Consider the following 22,917-nt stretch of genomic DNA (forward strand, 5'->3'; position numbering starts at 1 on the left):
TTAAGGAACCTTCATATTGTTCTCCATAGTGGCTCTACCAATTTACATTCCCACCAACAGTGTAGGAGGATTCCCTTTTTCTCTGCACCCTCTCCATCATCTGTTCTTTGTGGATTTTTTGATTATGGCCATTCTGACTGGTGTGAGGTGATACCTCATTGTAGTTTTAATTTGCATTTCTCTAATAATTACTGATGTTGACCATCTTTTCAGGTGCTTTTTTGCCATCTGTATGTCTTCTTTGGAAAAATGTCTATTTAGACCTGCCCATTTTTTGATTGGGATGTTTGTTTTTTTGATATTGAGCTGCATGAACTGTTTTATATATTTATATATGAGATTAATCCCTTCTCAGTTTCTTCATTTGCAAACATTTTCTCTCATTCTGAGGGCTTTTTTTCATTTTGTTTATGATTTCCTTTCTAATGGGAAAGCTTTTAATTTCCCACTAGTTAATTTTATTTTAATCACTCTAAGAGATGGATCCAAAAAGAACTTGCTGCAACTTATGTCAAAGAGTGTTCTGCCTTTATTTTTCTCTAAGACTTTCACAGTATCTGGCTTTACATTCAGGTATTTAATACATTTTGAGTTTATTTTTCTGTATGGCATTCGGGAATGTTCAAATTTTATTCATTTACATGTAGCTGTCTAGTTTTCCCAGCACCACTTATTGAATAGACTGACTGTTCTGTGTGCACTTGCATAGAAAGTGTGTTCTGCTGTTTTTGGATGGTGTGACCTGTAAGTATCTATTAAGTCTCTCTGGTGTATGTCATTCAAGGCTTGTGTTTCCTTATTAATTTTCTGTCTGGATGATCTATCCATTGGTGTAAGTGGGGTGTTAACATCACCCACTATTATTGCGTTACTGTTGATCACCCCTTTTATGGCTGTTAGTATATGCCTTGTACACTGAGGTGCTCCCACGTTAGGTGCATATTTATTTATAATTGTTATATCTTCTTGGATTGATCTTTTGATCACTGTGTAGTGTCCTTCCTTGTCTCTTGTAACAGTCTTTATTTCAAAGTTTATTTTGTCTGATAAGTATATTGCTACTCCAGCATTCTTTTGATTATATTTGCATGGAATATATTTTTCCATCCCTTCACTTTCAGTCTGTATGTGTCCCTGGTCTGAATCGGGTCTCTTGTACACAGCATATATATAGATCTCTCTTTTGTATCCATTCAGTCAGTTTATGCCTTTTGGTTGAAGCATTTAATCCATTTACATTTAAGGTAATTATCAATATGTATGTTCTTATTGCCATTTTCTTAATTGTTTTGGATTTGGTTTTGTTTTTTCTTTTTTTGTTTTTTGTTTTCTTTCTCCTTTTCTTCTATTCTCTTATGATTTGATGACTATCTTTAGTGGTGTGTTTGGGTTGCTTTTTTTTTTTTTTTTTTGGGTTGCTTTTACTTGTGTGTTTCTACTATAGTTTTTTGGTTTGTACTTCCCATGAGATTTTGGTATAGTATTCTGTATAGGTGCAAGCTTGGTTTTTCCAGTAGTCATGGGTGGATGTGAGAGTTGGACCAAAAAGAAGGCTGAGTGCCAAAGAACTGATGCTTTTGAACTGTGGTGTTGGAGAAGACTCTTGAGAGTCCCTTGGACTGCAAGATCAAACCAGTCAATCCTAAAGGAAATCAACCCAAAGTTAGTAGAAGGAAAGTGTTGGTTTATGCCATACATCAGCATGAATTAGCCACAGGTATGCATATGTCCCCTCTCACAGGTATACATATGACCCTCCCTCCCACCTCCCAGAGCCCAGGTTTGAGTTTCGTGAGTCACACAGCACATTCTTCTTTTTATTCCCTAACTGATGCTACATAGTTTGTATTGAAGTTTGTTATAGGATTGTAATTAAAGGACAGTATTTAAAAATTTTTATGTTATTTTTAATTGGAGGATAATTACTCTACAATACTTTGGCCACCTGATGAAAAGAGCCAATTCATTGGAAAAGACCCTGATGGAAAGACTGAAGGCAGGAGGAGAAGGGGATGACAGAGAACAAGATGGTTAGATTGCATCACTGACTCAGTGGACATGAATTTGAGCAACCTCTGGAAGATAGTTTTTGAAAGACAGGGAAGCTTGGTGTGCTACAGTCCACGGAGCGCAAAGAGTCGGACATGACTGAGTGACTGACCAACAACAATATCATTCTCAAAGGTGAAAAACTGGAAGCATTTCCGCTAAGATCAAAAAGAATAAATGATGGTTAATGGGACTGTTTCCTTGATTTCTTTCTCTGCTTTTTCATTGTTAGCACATAGGAATCCAAGAGAGTTCTGTGTATATATATTTTGTATCCTGTAACTTTGCCAAATTCATCGAAGAGCTGTAGTCAGTTTCTGGTAGCATCTTTAGGATTTTTCTATGTATAGTATGTAATTTGCAAAGAGTTAGATTTACTTGAAGCTGGCTTAAAACTCAACATTCAAAAAATTAAGATTATAGCATCTGGTCCCATCACTTCATGGCAAATAGATGGGGAAACAATGGAAACAGTGACAGAGTTTATTTTCTTGGGCTTCAAAATCACTGCAGATGGTGACTGCAGCCATGAAATTAAAAGACACTTGCTCCTTGGAAGAAAAGCTATGACAAACCTAGACAGTGTACTAAAAAGCCAAGACATTACTTTGCCAACAAAGGTCCACTCTTGCCACTATTATTCAGCATAGTATTGGAAGTCCCAGCCACAGCAACTAGAAAACAAAAAGAAATAAAAGGAATCCAAATTGGAAAAGAATATGCAAAATTGTTTATAAAGCACAAATCAAGCCTCAGTAATTTTAAGAAAACTGAAATTATATCAAGCATCTTTTCTGACCACAATACTATGAGATTAGAAGTCAATTAATTACAGGGAAAAAACTGAAAAAAGCACAAACACCTGGAGATTAAATGATATTAAATAACCAATGAATCACTGAAGAAATCAGAGAGGATGTTAAAAAACATACTGAGAGACAAATGACAGTGAAATCACCATGACTCAGAACCTATGGAAGCAGCAAAAGCCTTTCTGAGAGGGAAGTTTATATTAATACAGTCTTACCTCAAGAAACAAGAAAAATCACAAATAAGCAACCTAACCCTACACCTAATGCAGTGTGGCTTACTCTAGAGGTGGGTCAAAGAGGATTTTGCTGTGATGTATGGTCATAGTGTTCTGTGTATATTTTACTCTAAGAGTTTTATAGTTTCTGGCCTTACATTTAAATCTTTAATTCACTTTGAGTTTATTTTTGTGTATGGTATTACAGTGTTCTAATTTCATCCTTTTAAATGTAGCTGTCCAGTTTTCCCAGCACCACTTACTGAAGACACTGTCTTTTCTTTGTTGTATATTCTGGCCTCCTTTGTCAAAAATAAGGTGCCCACAGGTGTGTGGGTTTATCTCTGGGCTTTTTATCTTGTTCCATTGGTCTGTTTTTCTGCCAATACCATACTGTACAAATTTGCATGCCCACCAACAGTGTAAGAGAGTTCCCTTTTCTCCACACCCTCTCCAGCATTTATTGTTTGTAGACTTTTTGATGATGGCCATTCTGACTGGTATGAGGTGATACCTCATTGCAGTTTTGATTTGTATTTCTCTAATAATGAGCGCTGTTGAGCATCTTTTCCATTTGTGTCCGTTTGCTTTTGTTATTTAGTTGCTCAGTCAGGTCTGACTTTTGCGACCCCATGGACTGTAGCTGGCCAGGCTCGTCTGTCCATGGGATTTCCCAGGGGAGAATATTGGAGTGTGTTGCCATTTGCTTCTTGGTGAATCTCTCAACACAGGTATCGAACCTGTATCTCCTGCATTGGCAGGCAGATTCTTTACCACTGAACCACCAAAGAAGCTGTATGTCTGTTTACCATCTCTATGTCTTCTTTGGAGAAATGGCTGTATATAGATCTTCCACCATTTTTGGATTGGGTTGTTTTTGATATTGAGCTGCAGAAGCTGTTTGTATATTTTGAAAATTAATCCCTTGTCACTTTGTCTTCAAATATTTTCTCTGATTCTGTGGGTTGTCTTTTTGTTTATGGTTTCCTTTCCTGTGCAAAAGCATTTAAGTTTAATTAGGTCCCATTTGTTTACTTTTGTTTTTATTTCCATTAATCTAAGAGGTGGATCCAAAATGGTGCTCCAATTCATGTCAGAGTGTTCTCCCTATGTTTTCCTCTTTAAGCTTTACAGCATCCAGCTTTCATTTAAGTCCTCAATCTCTTTTATTTCTGTGTATGGTGTTGTGTTCTAATTTCATTCATTTACACGTAGCTGTCTAGTTTTCCCAGCACCACTTCTTGAAGAGACTGTCTTTTCTTCATTGTATATTCTTCCTCCTTTATCATAGATTAGGCGACCACAGGTGTGTGGGTTTGTCTCTGGGCTGTTCTGTTCCATTGATCTATATTTCTGGTTTTACACCAGTAGCTTTGCAGTATAGTCTGAAGTCAGGGACCCTAATTCCTCTAGCTCTGCTTTTCTTTCTCAGGATTACTTTAGGTATTTGAGGTCTTTCAGGTTTCCATACAAATTGTTAAAAAAAAAAAAAAAATACTGGAGTGGGTAGCCATTCACTTCTCCAGGAGATCTTCCTGACCCAGGGATTTAATCTGGATTCCTGCATTGTAAGCAGGTTTTTTTTTTTTTTACCATCTGAGCTACCAGGGAAGCCCAAGTCATTTTCATAATGTTGATTTTTTTCAATCCAAGAACATAGTATATCTCTCCATCTGTTTGTGTGATCTCATTTTTTTCATTGGTATCTTGTAGGTTTCTGAGACCAGGTCTTTTGCCTCCTTAGGTAGGTTGATTCCTAGATATTTTATTCTTTTAGATACAATGGTGAATGAGATTGTTTCTTATCTGTCTGATCTTTTGTTGGTGGTGTATAGGAATGCAACAGACTTTTGCATAGATTTTTCAGTTTTATTGAGTTTCTCATATATTGTCTTTCGGTTACATTGATATTCTCTGTTGTTTTTCCTGTTTTCTATTTACTGATTTTTATTATTCCACTAATTGTGTTTACTTTGGACTTAATTTCTTCCTCTGCTAATTTCTTAGGGTAGAAGATGAAGGCATTAATTTGACCTTCTCTTCTAATATAGGCTTAGTGCTATCAATTTCCTAAGTATTGTTTTTGCAATATACCATCAATTTTGATGTTTTCATTTTTATTGTTTGTTTTCTAATTTCTCATTTGATCTCCTTTTAACCCATAGGTTATTTAGAAGTATGTTACCTCATTTCCAAACATCTCTGGATATTTTCCCGAGATCTGTTCCTAATTTCTAATTTAATTCCATAAATGTCATTTATATGTCTTGAATCCTTTAGAATTTATTGTCACTCATTTTTATGACCCTGAATCTGCCTTCTCTTGGTATACAGACAATATACACATAAAAAGAATGTGTGCTCTGTGGCAGGTGGAGTTTTAGAAATGTTAATCAAGACTGATGGTTGAGAGTGTTGTTCAAGTTTTATACGTTCTCAGTGATTGCTGTGGTCACTTCACAGAAACAGGAGGGACCTCCAGCCAAATTTTGGTTGGATATTGAGACACACACACATACACATGTGCACAAACACACACTCACATCAAAAGAGGATAAACAGGCTTGTTACTCACATTATGAGGTGTTAAGATCCAAAACAGATTGGGTGAGCAGGCAAAGAAGACTGGCAGGGAAGGGAGACTTGCTTGGGGTTTTTATGGTTATTAGGGAGTAGAGTCAGGATGAGGCTTCCGCTTATAGCATGAATTTCCCACGATGCCAAGGGATGGGGCACTAGGGTTTAGCTTATCAGCATGCCCAGATATGGAGTGGAGAGGGGAGGTGATGCTTAAAAGCTGTTAGAACTCAGACCTCAAAAACGGAGTCACCTCTATTACAATGGCTTTCTGTCTAATTGTTGTGTCATTTATTGAAATAGCTGACTGTGATTGTGAATTTGTCTATTGCTCTCTTTGCAGTTTTATCTGTTTTCCAGGGTTTTATCTGGGACTACAGTTTTCCTGGAGGCTCCAGAGAGCCACTGAGCATTTCTAAGCAGTAGATGAAGCTGTTGAGTGCAGAATCCCCAGGACAACAATATGCAGAATCCACCCCCTGGTATAGTGGCTTGATTATCAACATCACCTGCCTGTCCCTCTGCCTGTGCTGATGAATACAATTGAGCTGCTTCCAGAGGGCCATCCCCATTTTCAGGGAGGACCTGGCTGCCCCTGTAGTCGGGGTGAGGTTGACTCTGCTACATGGGAGTCACAGGAGGTAAGGTAGCCACTGGCTTCTGCTCCCAAGATGTGCTATGGGAAGTGCTCAATGATGCTGTAGTGTGAACAGGTATTCAGTCTGTTCCAACCCAGCCTCTCCCCTTTGCCCAACCAGAAACATACCCCCTAATAAAGAAATCTGACAGCTGCCTACTCGAATTCTGGAGGAAGCTTGGGCCCTCATAGCTGTTCACATCCAAGGGCTATTGGATATGAACCTGTGAGCCCATGCTGGGTTTCCACACTTCAGCCATCGGCCCTTGCAATTTTTATCATTCGCTCATGTGCTATTTTTACCTTTGATTACTATTATCTTATGACCAATTTTTACCATTAGCTCATACTCGCTTAAAAGGAATGATTTAAATAAATTTGCTATCTGAAAAAGTAAACTGTGCATTATTGCCATCGATAGAAAACCTAAGTAACAAAAGCCACAAACGGACAGTGACAAAATGAACACCATGACAATACACAATGTTGTTACACGTGGTAAAACGTTTGCCTACTCTGCTTCATCACAGAGAGCACACACTGGCACATGTCCACTTGGCCTGGGAAGCAACACCAAGAGCTGACAACGGATGAAGTGGGCAGCCGCTGTGTATGTCCAAAGACTTCACCTGCACAGCCTCTGGGAAGCTGTGGGGAGGCAGGAAGCCTGCTGCTTTTGTCAGCCAGTTGGACAGGTATTAAGTCTAAGGAGCTGGCAATCTGTGTGACAACCATACATGACACTTGGGGACACCCTGACAACTACAATGTTATACAAAGCATCTGTGGGCTCCAGGGTGCTGCTGCTCCAACTCCACACTCTTCACTGGAGGAAACACTAAATTGCACTCAGAGATTAATGAAAACCAAGATACAATTTTCTCATCCCAGTGAATGGGACCGCCGGAATTCTACACCCAACCCCTGGTCCCAAACCCCTTTGCAGCTGGCCAGGCTGCCACTTTACTACTGCACGCTACTCTGTGAAGCCACTAGCCGGTTTCCTGGCTTTCACACCGTGCTTCGGACACCCTACCAGGGTGGTGGTGCAGCCCTGCAAGGGCCACTGGGCCGATCCTACCACCTACTGAAGCCAGGGGTTTCAGACCTGGGCCTGGCCCCTCCCAGTGGTGTATGTGAAATCTGAAGGAAGGGTCATTTCAAGTCACGTGGATGCCTGTCCTGTGCCTGGGGGATGTATGATCATGAGTCTTCAAGTGACACAGAGTAAGGAAGCCTGAGGGGCAGCATAATGAATGGAGCTGTGTGCGCAAAGGCCCAAGCCTGGATGGGCCAAGGAGCCATCACTGGAGATGGGCATCACTGTTCAGCCTCCAGGGCTCTGCACAGAATGGGGCTGTCCTGGGTGTGAAGGAGGAGAATGCCTGAAAATTGGGGCCAGGATGCCTGCAATCCACAACCTCAACTGCTTCTCTGAGAGCTGGGTCTTTATCACACATCTGATCCATCCTAGCTGCTGTCTGGACACAAGGACCTTGAGCTACCCTGGGCACTATTAAGCACCATAGAAAGTGTCCATCCCTATATTCAAGAGCCCCTTAGCTAAGGGTACTTACCCCCAGACCCGTCCAGCTGTGCGATCCCAGGAGTTTCTCCAACACCCTCATACACTTACCACCATTGCAGGTTACCTGCCTGTCTGGGGACCACCAGAAAGGAGAGTTTGAAAAACCAAAGTCCCGTTTCCCCCAAAATATTTTTTTATTCTTGCTTACATTTGTGTTTCCAATTGTGAATAAAAAATGCTTAGAAAGTGATTACAAAACATGGTGAACCGGACGCGAGGCGTGGGCTCGCCTTCTCTGCGTGAGATGACACGGGGCCTGGCGTCTGGGTCTGGGTCGGCCTGCCTGGGCTCAGTCGGGCTTCTCACTTTCAGAATCTAGAAAACAAAACCGCCACAGCTCATTATAGGCCTGCCGTGACCATGTGAGGCCCTGGACGTTGGAATAGTGACACCAGAGCGGTCACACTCCTTGGAGGGCCGGGCTGCCTGACCACGACCCAGGCACTACACAGATAACACTCCTGGCTGCCTCTGCCACCTGGCCACCTTCCATACTGAGCAACCGCCCAAACCAGGCAGGGTCTCCCAGGGTCCGCACAACTGTTGCTCGGGAGAGGGAGGGACCCCTGGCTCCTTGGGCATAGCAAGCAGAACAGCACCCCAAGCCGCCCCGGCCTCTGCCCAGAGCCAGTGCTGAGGTGGAGCACTGCGGGTGGCCGGAGCACAACGCCTGACTGCACCTTGGTGGAAACAGGACAAACAGGTCAGGGCCGTGACCCCAGCTGGGTGCAGTGGGAGGAACCACCACCCCCAGCTTGAGTGCGTGCAGCAGCCATGCAGGGGCACCGCCGGCCGAGCATCAGGGCCGGCGAGCCAGGAGAACGTGCTGAGCCCCGCAGGGGGCCTCCCCCAACCTGCACCTGCGGGACAGCAGAGCCCCTCAGGTGACCTGAGAGCAGGTGGCCCAGGGCCCCCCACCCAGCTCTGTCCAGAGCGAGTCACACAAACCTGGCTTTCTGTTAGACAACATGGACAGGGGTCAGAGACACCTTTCGGTTGGCCATGAGACTCATACCCTCCATAGGCAGAGGCCACTGTACATCCAAATGCAGTTCAGATTCTGAGTCTGAAAGCCGAGTGAACAGGCCAACCTAGGCCCCGAGCCGCAGAGCTGGCCTACGAGCCCTGCCCAACACCCCACTCTCATCCTCCGAGTTAGGTCGGCTCAGCGTCAGTCACACCAGATCCTGCCAGGAAGACAGCACCTGCCACTCAGCCCCCCGGCCCCTCCTGGGCGAGGTGCTGACAGCAGGCGTGTTGCTGAGAGTGAAGCTGTGCCAGGCCAGAGCAGTGCTGCCTGCCAGGGCTGCCCACCCAATGCTCCCTATGAGACTGGCTGGTTCAGCTTCTATGTGGCCAGAAGTTAAGAAAAAGATGTGGCTCCACACTGTTTTCAAGCAAAAATGTTTATTTTTCTCCTTCAAATATACAATCTCTTGGAGAGCCTGTGCCACTGACCATTCCTGTTACAGGCCAGGACTCCAAACCGCATGTCTGGTACAGCAGGGGAGCGGGAAGAGGGCAGTTTCCACCACCCGCAGGAACCCGGCGCACAGGATTCTCAACCCAAGGACCCAGGGGCACATTACAGAGAACAGAAATCTCTTACTATAGCGTCATGCCCTGGCAGAAGATTCTGCATAATCACCTAGAAAATTCAATTCTAACTGAATTGATGGAATGATACATTTAAACCAAAAGAATTCAGCCAGTCCTAGTGAAGTCCCAAAGTACAGCAGAACTATACAATTCACAACTGGGCAGCCCAACCAGCTGCCTCCCAGTGGGAAATGGGAAACATCTTGGCCAGTGGGGAGTGGGGCCTTCAGCTCCCACCCTGGGCTGTTTGGTGCCTGTCTGAGATGAGGATACCACTGAAATTTCCAGGAGAGGAACACTCCTACCCCCCAGCATGATGGCTTGGTGCCTGGAGAACAGTCTGGAGGCCAGAGGTGGGCGGAGTAGCCTGTGAGCACATGGGAAAGCCAGGCCCACCCAGGTGGCCACAGGCCTCTGTGCAAAGAACAGAAAAGGAAGGCAGGCTGGGAGGGGAGGTTGGTGGGCCCCCTGAGCAGAAGGGGCCACACTCTGTCTGCAGAGCAGGTGGCCTGCCTGTGCTTCGGCACCTCCAGACACACACCTTTACCTCTCCCACACTCGCAGCAGCCCTGCAGGCTTTGGATCATGTCTGCTCACCCAGCACTTTACAGCAGGTTCCACGTAGCCAAACATAGATGCGAACATTCCTGACTAAGAGATCAACTACCATTAGCAATGCACTGCCCCAATTACCATGCACCCCTGGGAAGTTTGCTGGCAGTGCCCACGGCACTGCAGTTGAGGGAATTTGTCCATCTGTTTGCTATCTGTGACCATACCGCTGGAGAGATCTCATTTTATGAGTACAAAGCAGAGTTACTCTAGCATTTGCAACTCTTCAATATTCAAGGTCACTAGTTCAATTTTTTTAAAGCAGGTACAACAGAAAAGATCAGACTTTTGCTTCAGATTTGTAAACCATTCATATCTCTGCAACTTAAAATGGGAAATAGAGATATCAAAGCACAAACCAACTATAAATGAAATACACCTTTTCTGATACACGGTTTTTTTAAAACACCTCTTTCCATCGGGAATGGAAAAGCTGGAATTCAAGGCACTGTACTTCTGCAGGGTTATTACAATGTTCTAACCATCGATTCAAGTACAGGAAGTGAGTGCAAAGACAGCAAGTGTTGACCACGGGAACCTAAGAGGAAACAAGGTCTGCAGCAATAAAGGAAGCGAGGATTGCTGCCCATGTGCCAGCTCCCTGGCTGGGCACCCATGAGCAGGCAGGGCAGGACTCGGAGGCCAAACCACAACCCGACTCCTCCAGGCTGTTCAGTGTCTTCCACTGGCAAGTAGTGAGACAGAGAGCTACATGATCTGCAGCCTGGGGCCGGGCATGCTGACCACAGTTGGCCGGAAGAACACAGGGAGGGCTGGCGCATCTGCTGCCCCCAGGCTTGGCCCCCTGCTGGGGCTCCGGCTGCCTGCCTGGGCTGCCCAGGGACCCCAGGACACTGGAGCTGGGATCAGGCTTCCATACTGGCCCAAAGGTGGGGCTGGGAGGCAGGAGAGGGCAGTACCTGGCATGGGCACAGGAAGGGCTGAGGCAGCTCCAGGAATGACCACGGTGGGTACAGCGCTGGGTACCGGGGCCAGACATGGCATCCCCATTGCTGTTCGAGATGTGTTCATCTATAAGACAAGAAACATGGCTTCAATCAGCTGGCATCACTCAGGGGCCTTGGGGGTCCCTGCAGTTCCCCCATCCTCAGGAGAGGGTGGTCTCAGGACCTGCCCTGGGGCACCTTTTAATGGCTGACATCAGAGTGAAAGTGTGGGGCAAGAAGGCAGCCACAGGCCGTGAATGTCCACCAGCCAGAGTGGGCTTCAAAGCAGACCCAGCCGGACCTAAACCCTGAGTCACAGTGAGGGAACCACACCCCCCTACCCAAAGACCTCCTGCTTGACTAGTCAGGGCCATTATGGGAGGTCCAGGACAGCTGGGCGCCCAGAGATCTGGAGTCGGGGGCAGGGCGGCTCCTCGGCTCCCTGCAGCTCGGGTACAGCCCCAGAAGAGAAGCACCACGAGGACAGGGAAATGAGCTGTAATGGTTAGTGAGACCAACATGGCCATGACGCAGAAACCTGATGAAGCTACTGCAAGAAAAGAGATGACGGACCAACAGCCTTCAAACTCTCTAGACAAAATGTTGGCAGACACAACCAAGCAACTATAAAAAAAAGAGATAAAACATCAGAGCCAAGTGAGGTTTTGCCCCACAAATGCAATGATGTTGTCCCAGCAAAAATCACTGCAACTCACCACAGTTACACACCAAAGGAGAATTCCATGTGATGCTCCCCACAGATGCAGGGGGAGTATCTGAGAAGTCCCACACTCCCTCACAGAAAGCACTGAGGCTGAAGCTGGAGGGTCCCTCCTCCATCTAGAAGGGCTTCTGTAGAACCCACAGCTGCCAATGGCCAAATGCCAAATGTATTTCCCCTTGCCCCCCTTGCCTCTAGCCAACACTGTATGGGAAAGTTCCAGCCAATAAAAGAAAAGGAATAAGGAACACAGACTGAAAAGAAAAAGGAAAACCATCCTTATTTGCAGACGACAAGACCGTGTATGGAGAAAACCAAAAAGAGCAGACAAATCAATTTCTAGAACGAAGTAGATTTAGCGAGATTGCAGAATACAAGGTACAAACAATAACCATATTTACAGTTATTTACTACAATATTTACCACCAACATAATCTGTAAAAGGATATTTTAAAGCAATAAAATTTATAATCACATTCCAAAATATCAACTATCTCAGGTTAAATTTAATGAAAGACGTGTAACAACTTTACACTGAAAACTACAAAACTTCACTGAGAGAAAATTAGACATAAACAAAGAAATGTCATGTTTATAATAGACTTGCTACTGTTAACGTGTCAAATCTTACCCAGATGATCAACAGACTTAATACAATCAGAATAAAAATCCAATAAGGCTACTTTGTAGATATAAACAGGCTGTTTCTAAAATGCAGATGGAACTATTAAAGACCTAGAAAAATCAAGAAATTCTTGGAGCACAAATAAGAAGTATTAACAGATACAAACTATACATAAAAAGATAAGCATCAAGAATTTACTGTGTAACACAGAATTATCCCTGATATCTTGAAATAATATATAATAGAATACAATTTGGAAAAAAAAAAGACTACTAGCTAAGCCTTCAGCAAATAAAACCAGCAAATGCTGGGGAAGGCAGTACTCTTGTTTTCCAGAGTTATCACTTATAATATTTGGATGTCCAGTTTTCACCAAGAAATCACAAATATTTACACACGGAAAATGGAAAGTATGATCCATACAAAGGGGAAAACTCATTAATAGAAACTGTCCCTGAAGAAGTCTAGACACTGTACTTACAAAATAAAGACTTTAAATCAACTGTTTTAAATATGTTCAAAGAATTAAAGGAAACATGGACAAAAAGGAAATCAGGACAATGATGAATGAACATGAAAATATCAATGAAGTAAAAGAAGTTATAAAATATCAGAGCTGAAATATTAGAGCTAAAAAGGATAATAACTGAAATTAAAATTCCACTAGAGGAGCTCAAAAGCAGATCTGAGGAGGCAGAAAAAGAATCAGCAAATTTGAGACCATATAATTGAAATAGTCAATTCTAAGAAACAAAAAGAAAAAAAAAAAGAAGAAGATAAGTGTACAGAGCCTATCAAGAAGAGAAAAGTAAACACAGGAAAAAATACTTGAAGTACAGAAAGAAAAGATTGTCAACCAAGATTCTACACTGAGCAGGTTGAAAGAGAAATTAAGACTTCTGGATAAGCAAAAACAAAGGCAGGTTGTTACTAAAAGATTTGCTTAAAAAAAAAAAAAAAAAAAAGATTTGCTTCACAAGAAACGCTAAATGAAAAACTTTCATTTCAGGTTGGAATGAAAGGAAAATAGTAACTCAAAAGTCATGAGAAGAAATAAATGAAGCAACTATATAGCTAAATATGTAAGCCAATACTATTGTAATTTTGGTTTTATTTTGCCCTTATATGATTTAAAAGGTAAATGCATTATATAACAATTATAAATCCATGTGAATGGGTGCACAATGTATAAAGATGCAATCTATGCAAAAAACACAAAGGAGAAGGGATGGAGACAAACAGAAGTAGTGTTCTCACACTATGGAAACAAGGTGGAATCATTCAAATAAAGCTGTTATAAGGTTAAGATTTAATTGTAAACACTAAGATAATCAATAAGAAAATAAAAATATATACAGAAAAGTTAAAAAGGGGAGGAATCAAAACAACACACTACAAAAAAAAAAACCTAAAAATTTTTAAAAGGCAATAATGAAGTAATTGAGGAATAAAAAACTGTAAGACATACAGAAAAAAAAAACAGTAGAAACCCTTTATTATCCATAATTACTTTTAATGTAAGTGGATTGAAATCTCCAAATAAAAGATTGGCAGACTGGATAAAAAAGCACAAGTGATCTATATGCTGTCTACAAATACTCACTTTAGATACAAAAAACACAAAGACGCTGAAAGTAAAGGATGGAGGAGAGGAGATCAGGATGGCAGAGTAGGAAGATGATGCTGAGAGGGTAACAGCAGGAAGGCCAGGGGTCTCCAAATGGAGGAAAGAGGCTGCAAGTGCCAGACATTTTTATCTCTCTTAAGCGGCAGGAGGAAAAAAACCAGGTATTTTTTCTTCTCTGTACAAATTTAAAAGGAGGTTTCTTTTAAAATGCTGTGTTGCCATGACACCTGGTTTCACCTGAAACTAACTACTCACAAACCTTGAGTTAACCAATACATTTCTTTTTCTTATGGAAATGTTGTCTTAAGCTATGTTAATGTACCCCAGACTCTATCTTCAAGTTGGTTCCGCCAAATGGCCCAACCTACTTACTCAGGTATTGTTCCCCTAATCTACGTAAACGAAACTATTTGTTGGTATTCTGCCCTTCTACAAGATTCAAGTCAATCGTTTTTTGGCCAGGGATGAATTATCTGGTGCCATTTTAAATTTTATGACATTCCTTTCTTTTCTTTAACAGACTGTGAGTGACTATATAACATACAGCTAAAGACAAGGAGGGGGATACTCTTTTGCCCCCTTCTGATGCCTAAGTCAGAAGCTTTCTCTGTCTCCTTTATACTTTAATAAAACTTTATTACACAAAAGCTCTGAGAGATCCAGCCTCGTCTCTGGCCCTGGATTGAATTCGTCTCCTCCGGAGGCCAAGAATCCCGTGTCTTATCGTTCAGCAACAACCTTTCAATGCCAACCTCACCTTCCCCCAGGAACGCATCAAAAATACATCTAATACATGGAGCAACTTTCTCTGAAAATAAACTGGAAATGGAAAGAAAAATTTTTCTAAAATAAAAGCTGTAAAAGAAAGAGCCATATGAGTCACGTAAGAAGGAAAAAGAGCTATCAGGCTGAGCTCTGGGCCCACAGAAGAGAAGGGTGATATGTGGTGGTCGCTAGATCTCTCCTGGTGGTGATTTGACCTACATATTTGGTACTTCAGCCCTGGGGCCCAACATGCTGACATTTACAGTAGAGGAGTTCCAGAAGGATATAAGTCTTCTTCAGTGGTCTGAAAAATCATTGGACTTCGAGGAGGGTGAGAAACCTAGAAACCTAGACCCAAGTTTGCTTACTCCCAGGAATGAAGTGTAGGATGGCATTCTGGAGAGTTTCATGAAACCGCCTAGCATGTGCCCAGCCCCTCTACCTCTGGAGATTTCCCACCAGGTTGAAAGCTACCATTGCTAAGGAGCGTGTGTAGCTGGGGGAGGAGCTGCCTCAGACCTAACCCTGCATATAAATGGGGCAAGTACAGCCACTGCTGGTACTCAGAGGCAGCAGATCAGGAGCTGATTGGAGCTGACTAGCCTGCTGGGACTGTCCCAGTGTACACCCTGCCCCACACCTGGTGCCCACTGCAGCCCTTTCTTCTCTGGCACTGTGCTTCCTGGGGCAAAAGTGCCATTTCTAGGAGAGGGTAGAGTGCATACTTACAGGGAAAGCAACCAGCTTGAATACCACTCCTGCTTCAGCACCTGGGGACAAGTCCCCACCCCTGATAGGTAGTGATGACCAGTCAGCATAGAAGAAGCTTCGGCTCACACTTGGCTATGGCTCTAGTCCCTCCACCTCCAGCCCCATCACCCACCAGGTGATACCAGACAGCACACCCGGGGGGGAGACATGACCCATGTTCACATCAGATCCAGCTCTCACATCAAAACTACTGAGCACAGGCAGACGGCATAGAGATGCTTCCACATTAAGTACAATACATCAAGATCAGGATAGGTAACAGTTTCACCTAATTTCACGGCAAGAGAAAATGCTAAGCAAAGTGAGAAAACAAAGCAATGTCTTTCAAATGAAAGAAGAATGAAAAAACCACCAATGAGAACAGAGAGAATTTACCAGATAATGAGTTCAAAGCACTGGAAATAAGAATGTTAAACAAACTAGGGAAAAGAACAGATGAACACAGAATTTTAACAAGGAACTAGAAAGTACAAAAACCAGTCGGAATTGAAGAATGAAATAACTAAAATGAAAAACATACTAGAAAGAAATAATTACTTCTCTAAGTAATAGAGAAGAATGCATAAGTGATCTGGAAGACAGAATAATGGAAATCACCCAACCAGAATGGTAAAAAAAATAAACAAATTTTTAAAATATGAGAACAGTTTAAGGAACCTCTGAGACAACATCAAGTATGCTAACATTCACATTATAGAGGTTCCAGAAGAGAAGAGAGAGAGTGAAGAGGGTTGAAAATGTATTTAATGAAATTATGGCTGAAAATTTCCTGAACCTGAAGAAGGAAACAGATATTCAGGTATTCAGAGTATTCCAAACAAGATGAACTGAGAGATATAGACCAAGATGTATCATAGTTAAAATGGGAAAAGTTAAATTAAAGAGAAAAATTAAAGGTAGCCAGAGAAAAAGTCACATAAAGTCACAGACAAAGGAATAACCATGTCTATCAGCTGATTTTTCTGCAGAAAGTTTGCAGGCCAAAAGGGAATGGCATGACATACTCAGAGTGGTAAAAGGGAAAAACCTACAACTAGGATTATTTCCAGTAAGACTATCATTCAGAGTTGAAAGGGAAATAAAAAACTTCTCAAATAAAGAAAAACTAAAGGAGTTTGTCAATATTAAACCAATCCTAAAAGTAGTCTTAAATTCTTTTCCCCATGTGGAAAAGAAAGGGGTACAACAAGATGTAAGAATTTACCAGTTCAGTTCGGTTTGATCACTCAGTAGTGACTGATGTCTGACTCTTTGAGACCCCATGGATTGCAGCATGCCAGGCTTCCCTGTCCATCACCAACTCCTGGAGTTTGCTCAAACTCATGTCCATGAGTCGGTGATGCCAGTAAGAATTTATAGAAAAGGAAAAACCCCACAAGTAAACACAAATATACAGAAAAGGCTGTGGGTCAATCACTCAACATAAGCTAGTACAAAGATTAAAAGATAAAAGTTAGAAAATCCAGTATAACTACAATAAAGTTAATGTATATACATGAAGATGTAAAATATGACATCAAAAACACAAAACATAGGGGAGGCTAGTAAAATGTCCTTTAGAATGGCTACCAGTTAAAAAAAAAACAGATATATAGGTCAACATATATGAACCTCATGGTAACCACAAATCAAAATACTACAATGGATACACAAAAAATAGGGAGAAAGTAACACAAGCATATCACTAAAGAAAATAATCAAATCAAAGGGAAGAAACTAAAGGAAGAAGAAAAGGATATAGAATGACAAAAATAACCAGAAAACAAGTAACAAAATAGCAGTTAAATGCACACCTGTATATAATCACTTTAAATGTTTCAATCAAAAGACAGAGCAGATAACTGGACCCATTTGTGTGCAAGAGACTCTCTTTTAAAGACACACACACTAGGATTTCCCTGGTAGTCTAGTTATTAAGAATCCAGCTTTCAGTGCAGGGGTGTTGGGTTTAATCCCTGGCCTAGGAAGATTCTACATGCTGTGGGGCTACTAAGCCCATGTGCCACAACTACTGAGCCAACATGCCTACAACTACTGAAGACTAAGTCTAGAGATTCAGCTCTGCAATGAAAGAAGTCACTGCAATGAAAAGCCTGTGCACTGCAACTAGAGAGTAGACCCTGCTCACCACAACTAGAGAAAGCCTGCAAGGAGCAATGAAGACACAGCATAGGCAAAAAATAAGTTAAAATAAATAAGTTTTTCAAAAGACATGCAGACTATTTTTCATGCAAATGAAAATGACAAGAAAGCTGGTATCAATACTTACATCTTACAAATAAGACTTTAAAGGAAAGTCCATAAAAAAGAAAACGAAGGGCATTATATAATGATATAGTGATCAATTAAAAAAAGAATATAACATTCATTAATATATACGCATCCCATATAGGTGCAACTAAATTTATGGAAAACAAATATTAACAGACATAAAAACAAGAAACTGACAATAATAGAAAAATAGTAGGAGAGTTTAACACTCCACTCACATCAAGGAACAGATTCAAACAGATGGAAAATCAATAAGGAAATAGTGGTCTTAAATGACACACTAGACCAGATGTACATAATAGATAAATATATAGGACATTCCATCCCAAAACAGCAGAATGTACATTCTTTTCAAGTTCACACGGAAATGTGCTCCAGGATAGATCGTAGACTAGGCCACAAAACAAGTGTCAATAAATATAAGAACACTGAAATTACATCATGCTTTTTTTTTCCAACCACAACAGTATGAAACTAGAAACCAGTTACCGAAAGAAAAAACACAAACACATGGAGCTTAAATAACATGTCTTTAAAAGAAACAATGGGTCAGTGAAGAAATCAAAGAGGAAATCAGAAAAAAAGAGAGAAATAAAAACAAAAACACACCTTTGTACCACTGATGTGATGCAGCAAAAGTAGATGTAATAGGGGAGATTATAATGATACACACATATCTGAGCATACAAGAAAAATCAAGCTATCTTCCACCTAAATGAATTAGAAAAAGAACAAAGCTCAAGTCAGCACAAGTAAAGAAATAATTCAGGCATTATTTTAAAATAATATTTTTACTGATCTTTATTGAAAAATAATAGATCAAAGAGGAAATGAATAAAATAGAGACAAAAAATAGAAAACATCAATGGAAGCAAGAGCTGATTTTTTTAAAGGATAAACAAGATTGATAAGCTTTTAGCTAGGCTCATTAAGAAAAAAAAGAGAATTCAAATAAGCAAAGTATTTAGGAAACAGAAGATTACAATCAATATCAGTGAAACACAATACTGTCACAGAATACTATAGACAGTTATATGCCAACAAAGTGAACAACCTAGAAGGAATGGATAAAAATCTGAGAAACACAAAGTATTCAAAGACTGAATCAGAAAGAAATAAACAAACTGAACAGATCAATAAGAAACTGAATTAGTGTTCAAAAAAAAACTCCCAGCAAACAAAAGTCCAGGAACAGATGGCTTCCCAGGGAAATTCTACCAACTATAATAAGAAGAGCTAATACCTAGCATCACAAACAATTCCAACAAATGAGGAGGAGGGAACACTCCCAAATTCATTCTACGAGGCTATTATTACCCTGATAAAATTTAGAAAAAGACATTACCCCAAAAATAAAATTACTTCAATATCTCTGATGAATACAGACACAAATACCCTCAGAAATATTAGCAAACCAAATTCAACAAGATATAAAAATGACCATATACCATAATCAAGTGTGATTTATTCCACAGATGCAAAGATAGCTCAAAACCCACAAGTCAATCAGTGTGATACACCACATTAACAAAAGTAAGGATAAAAATCACATGATCATTTCAACAGACACAGGAAAAACGTTTGACAAAATCCAACTTCCATTCATGATAAGGACTCACATCAAAGCTGATACAGAAAAAAACATATTTCAACATAATAAAAGCCATTTATGACACGCTGACAGCTAACATACTCAGCTGTTTCCTCTAAAATCAGGAACAAGATGAGGATGCCCACTTTTGCCACTTCCAACATAGTACTGGCAGTCCTAGCCACAGCAATCAGATAAGAAAAAGAAATAAAAGGTATCCAAATTGGAAAGGAAAAAGTAAAAATGTCACTATTTGCAGATGACATATTATATATAGAAAATTCTAAAGTCCTAACAAAAAACTAAGAACTAATAAATGAATCCAATAAAGTTGTAGGATATAAGATTGACAAACAGAAACCTACTGCTTTTCTAAACACTAATAATCAACTATCAGAAAGACAAAGCAATAAAACAATCCCATTTAAAACTGCATCAAAGAGAATACAATACCCAGGAATACACTTAACCAAGGAGGCAAAAGGTCTATAATCTAAAGACTACAAAACTAAGGCAAAGGAAACAAAAATAAAGTAAACGAGTGGGAATTAATTAAACTTAAAAGCTGTTGCACAGGTAAAGAAACCTTTGACCAAAAGAAAAGAGAACCTATTGAAAGTGAGAAAATATTTGCAAATTATATGACTGATAAGGGGTTAATATCCAAAATAAATAAACAGCTCATATACTCAATATAAACAAAACACCTTATTAAAAAAATAGGCAGAGGACTTGAATAGATATTTTTCAAAGAAAACATACAGATGACCAAGGCACATGAAAAGCTTTTAAACACTGGTAATCAGAGAAATGTAAGTGAACACCACAATAAGGTATCACCTTACACTTATCAGAATCAGTTCAGTTCAGTTGCTCAGTCATGTCCGACTCTGAAACCCCGTGAATCACAGCACACCAGGCCTCCCTGTCCATCACAAACTCCCGGAGTTTACTCAAACTCATGTCCATTGAGTCGGTGATGCCATCCAGCCATCTCATCCTCTGTCATCCCCTTCTCCTTCTGCCCCCAATCCCTCCCAGCATCAGGGTCTTTTCCAGTGAGTCAACTCTTCACATGAGGTGGCCAAAGTACTGGAGTTTCAGCTTCAGCATCAGTCCTTCCAATGAACACCCAGGACTGATCTCCTTTAGGATGGACTTGTTGGATCTCCTTGCAGTCCAAGGGACTCTCAAGGGTCTTCTCCAGCACCACAGTTCAAAAGCATCAATTTTTCGGCGCTCAGCTTTCTTCACAGTCCAACTCTCACATCCATACATGACCACTGGAAAAACCACAGCCTTGACTAGATGGACCTTTGTTGGCAAAGTAATGTCTCTGCTTTTTAATATGCTATCTAGGTTTGTCATAACTTTCCTTCCAAGGAGTAAGCATCTTTTAATTTCATGGCTGCAATCACCATCTGCAGTGATTTTGGAGCCCCCCAAAATAAAGTCCGACACTGTTTCCACTGTTTCCCCATAGCTGTAACCAAAAAGATCACCAATAACAAACATTGGCAAAGATATTGATAAAAGGGTACCCTAGTACACTGTTGATAGGAATGCAAATTGGTGGAGCCACTATGGAAAACATTATAGAGGTTCTTCAAAAAACTGAAACTAGAATCACTATATGATCCAGCAATTCCATTCTTGGGTATGAATCAACAGAAAATGAAAACACTAATTTAAAAGATACATGTACCTCAATGCATGTTCACAGCAGCATTATGCACAACAGTCAAAATATGGAAACAACCTGAGAAACAGATGAATGGATAAAGATATGTGGTTTATATATATAATGGAATATTACTCAGCCAAAAGAATGAAATTTTGCCATTTGCATCAATACAGATGAAGCTGGAGAGTATTGTGCTTAGTGAAATAAGTCAGAGAGAGAAAGACAAATACTGTATCTGATCAGATATATGTGGAATCTTAAAAAAAATGAACATAACAAAACAGATACAGATTCACAGATATGCAGAAAATAAATTAGTGGCTACCAGTGGGAAGCTGGAGGGAGAGGGGACAAGACAGTGGCCGGAGATTAAGAGGTATAAACCAATATGTATAAAATAAATAAGCCACAAAGATATATTATACAGCACAGGGAATATAGCCAACATTTTATAATAATTTTAATGATATACATCTATAAAAATATTGAATCACGATGCTGTACATTTGAAACTAGTAAAAATAGTTTAAATCAACTATACAATTAAAGAAAATTTTTTAAAAGAATGTAAAATAATGTGAAATAAAACTCCTGAGAGCTCATCCAAGATGGTGCAGCAGGAAAAGCATGGGCTCACCCCATCTCAGGAGCACACACACACACACAAAACTGCTGAGGAGCCATCAATAAAAAAGATTGAAAGCTGCCAAAAAAGATATTCTACATCAAAGGATATAAAGAATAAACAAAAACAAGATGGTAGGAAGGGTGTATTTGCAATATAATCAAATCCCATACACACTAGGTGGACTATCCACAAACTGGAGATTAAGCACATCGCAGAAGTTCTCCCACATGAGTTAGAGCTCTGAGCCCCAAGTCAGGTTCCCCAGCCTGAGGCTCTGATATCAGAGGTAGGAGCCCCAAAAGCACTGGCTTTGAAGGCCAGCAGGGCTTGACTGCAAGAGCTCCACAGGAGCGACTGAACTGAACTAGGCCACAAAACAATTCTGAAAGATATAAATCATACAAAGTATACTTTCTAACACAATGGGTGAAATTAATAAACTAGATGACTGGCATACACACACACACACACACACATACATACATACATACATACATAGAAAGTAGATGACAAACTCAAACAACCAAATAGTCAAAGACATTATCACAAGCAAAACCAGAAAACACCTTCAGTTCAGCCACTCAGTTGGGTCTGACTCTTGGCAACCCCATGGACTGCAGCAAGCCAGGCCTCCCTGTCCATCACCAACTCCCAGAGTGTGCTCAAACTCATGTCCATTAAGTCAGTGATGCCATCCAACCATCTCACACTCTGTTGTCCCCTTCTCCTGCCTTCAGTCTTTCCCAGCATCAGGGTCTTTTCAAATGAGTCAGTTCTTCGCATCAGATGGCCAACGTATTGGAGTTTCAACTTCAGCCCTTCCAATAAATATTCAGGACTGATTTCCTTTAGAATGGACTGGTTTGATCTCCTTGCAGTCCAAGGGACTCTCAAGAGTGTTCTCCAACACCACAGTTCAAAAGCATCAATTCTCTGGCACTCAGCTTTCTTTATAGTCCAACTCTCACATCCATAACATGACTACTGGAAAAACCATAGCTTTGAATATAAGGACCTTTGTCAGCAAAGTAATGTCTCTGCTTTTAATATGCTGTCTAGGTTTGTCATAGTTTTTCTTCCAAAGAGCAAGTGTCTTTTAATTTCATGGCTGCAGTCATCATCTGCAGTGATTTTGGAGCCCAGGAAAATAAAGTCTGTCACTGTTTCCATTGTTTCACCATCTATTTGCCATGACATG

The 22,917-nt window shown here is 40.9% G+C and overlaps 1 protein-coding gene across 6 annotated transcripts in view; it reads right to left on the bottom strand.

Annotated features, from left to right (window-relative positions):
* Positions 1-7,988: 7,988 nt before the first annotated feature.
* WNK2 (WNK lysine deficient protein kinase 2) overlaps positions 7,989-22,917 on the bottom strand; it is a 144,322-nt gene continuing 129,393 nt past the window's right edge. For all 6 annotated transcript variants that reach the window (XM_043927677.1, XM_043927676.1, XM_043927675.1 and 3 more), the window contains 2 exons: positions 11,010-11,121; positions 7,989-8,193 (listed from right to left, as the gene is read on the bottom strand). In XM_043927677.1, coding sequence (XP_043783612.1) covers positions 8,168-8,193; positions 11,010-11,121 — 138 coding nt within the window. In that variant the 3' untranslated portion in view covers positions 7,989-8,167. The remainder of the gene's footprint in view (positions 8,194-11,009; positions 11,122-22,917) is intronic.

Source organism: Cervus elaphus, chromosome 16, assembly GCF_910594005.1.
Source record: "Cervus elaphus chromosome 16, mCerEla1.1, whole genome shotgun sequence".
Classification (NCBI taxonomy): Eukaryota; Metazoa; Chordata; class Mammalia; order Artiodactyla; family Cervidae; genus Cervus; species Cervus elaphus.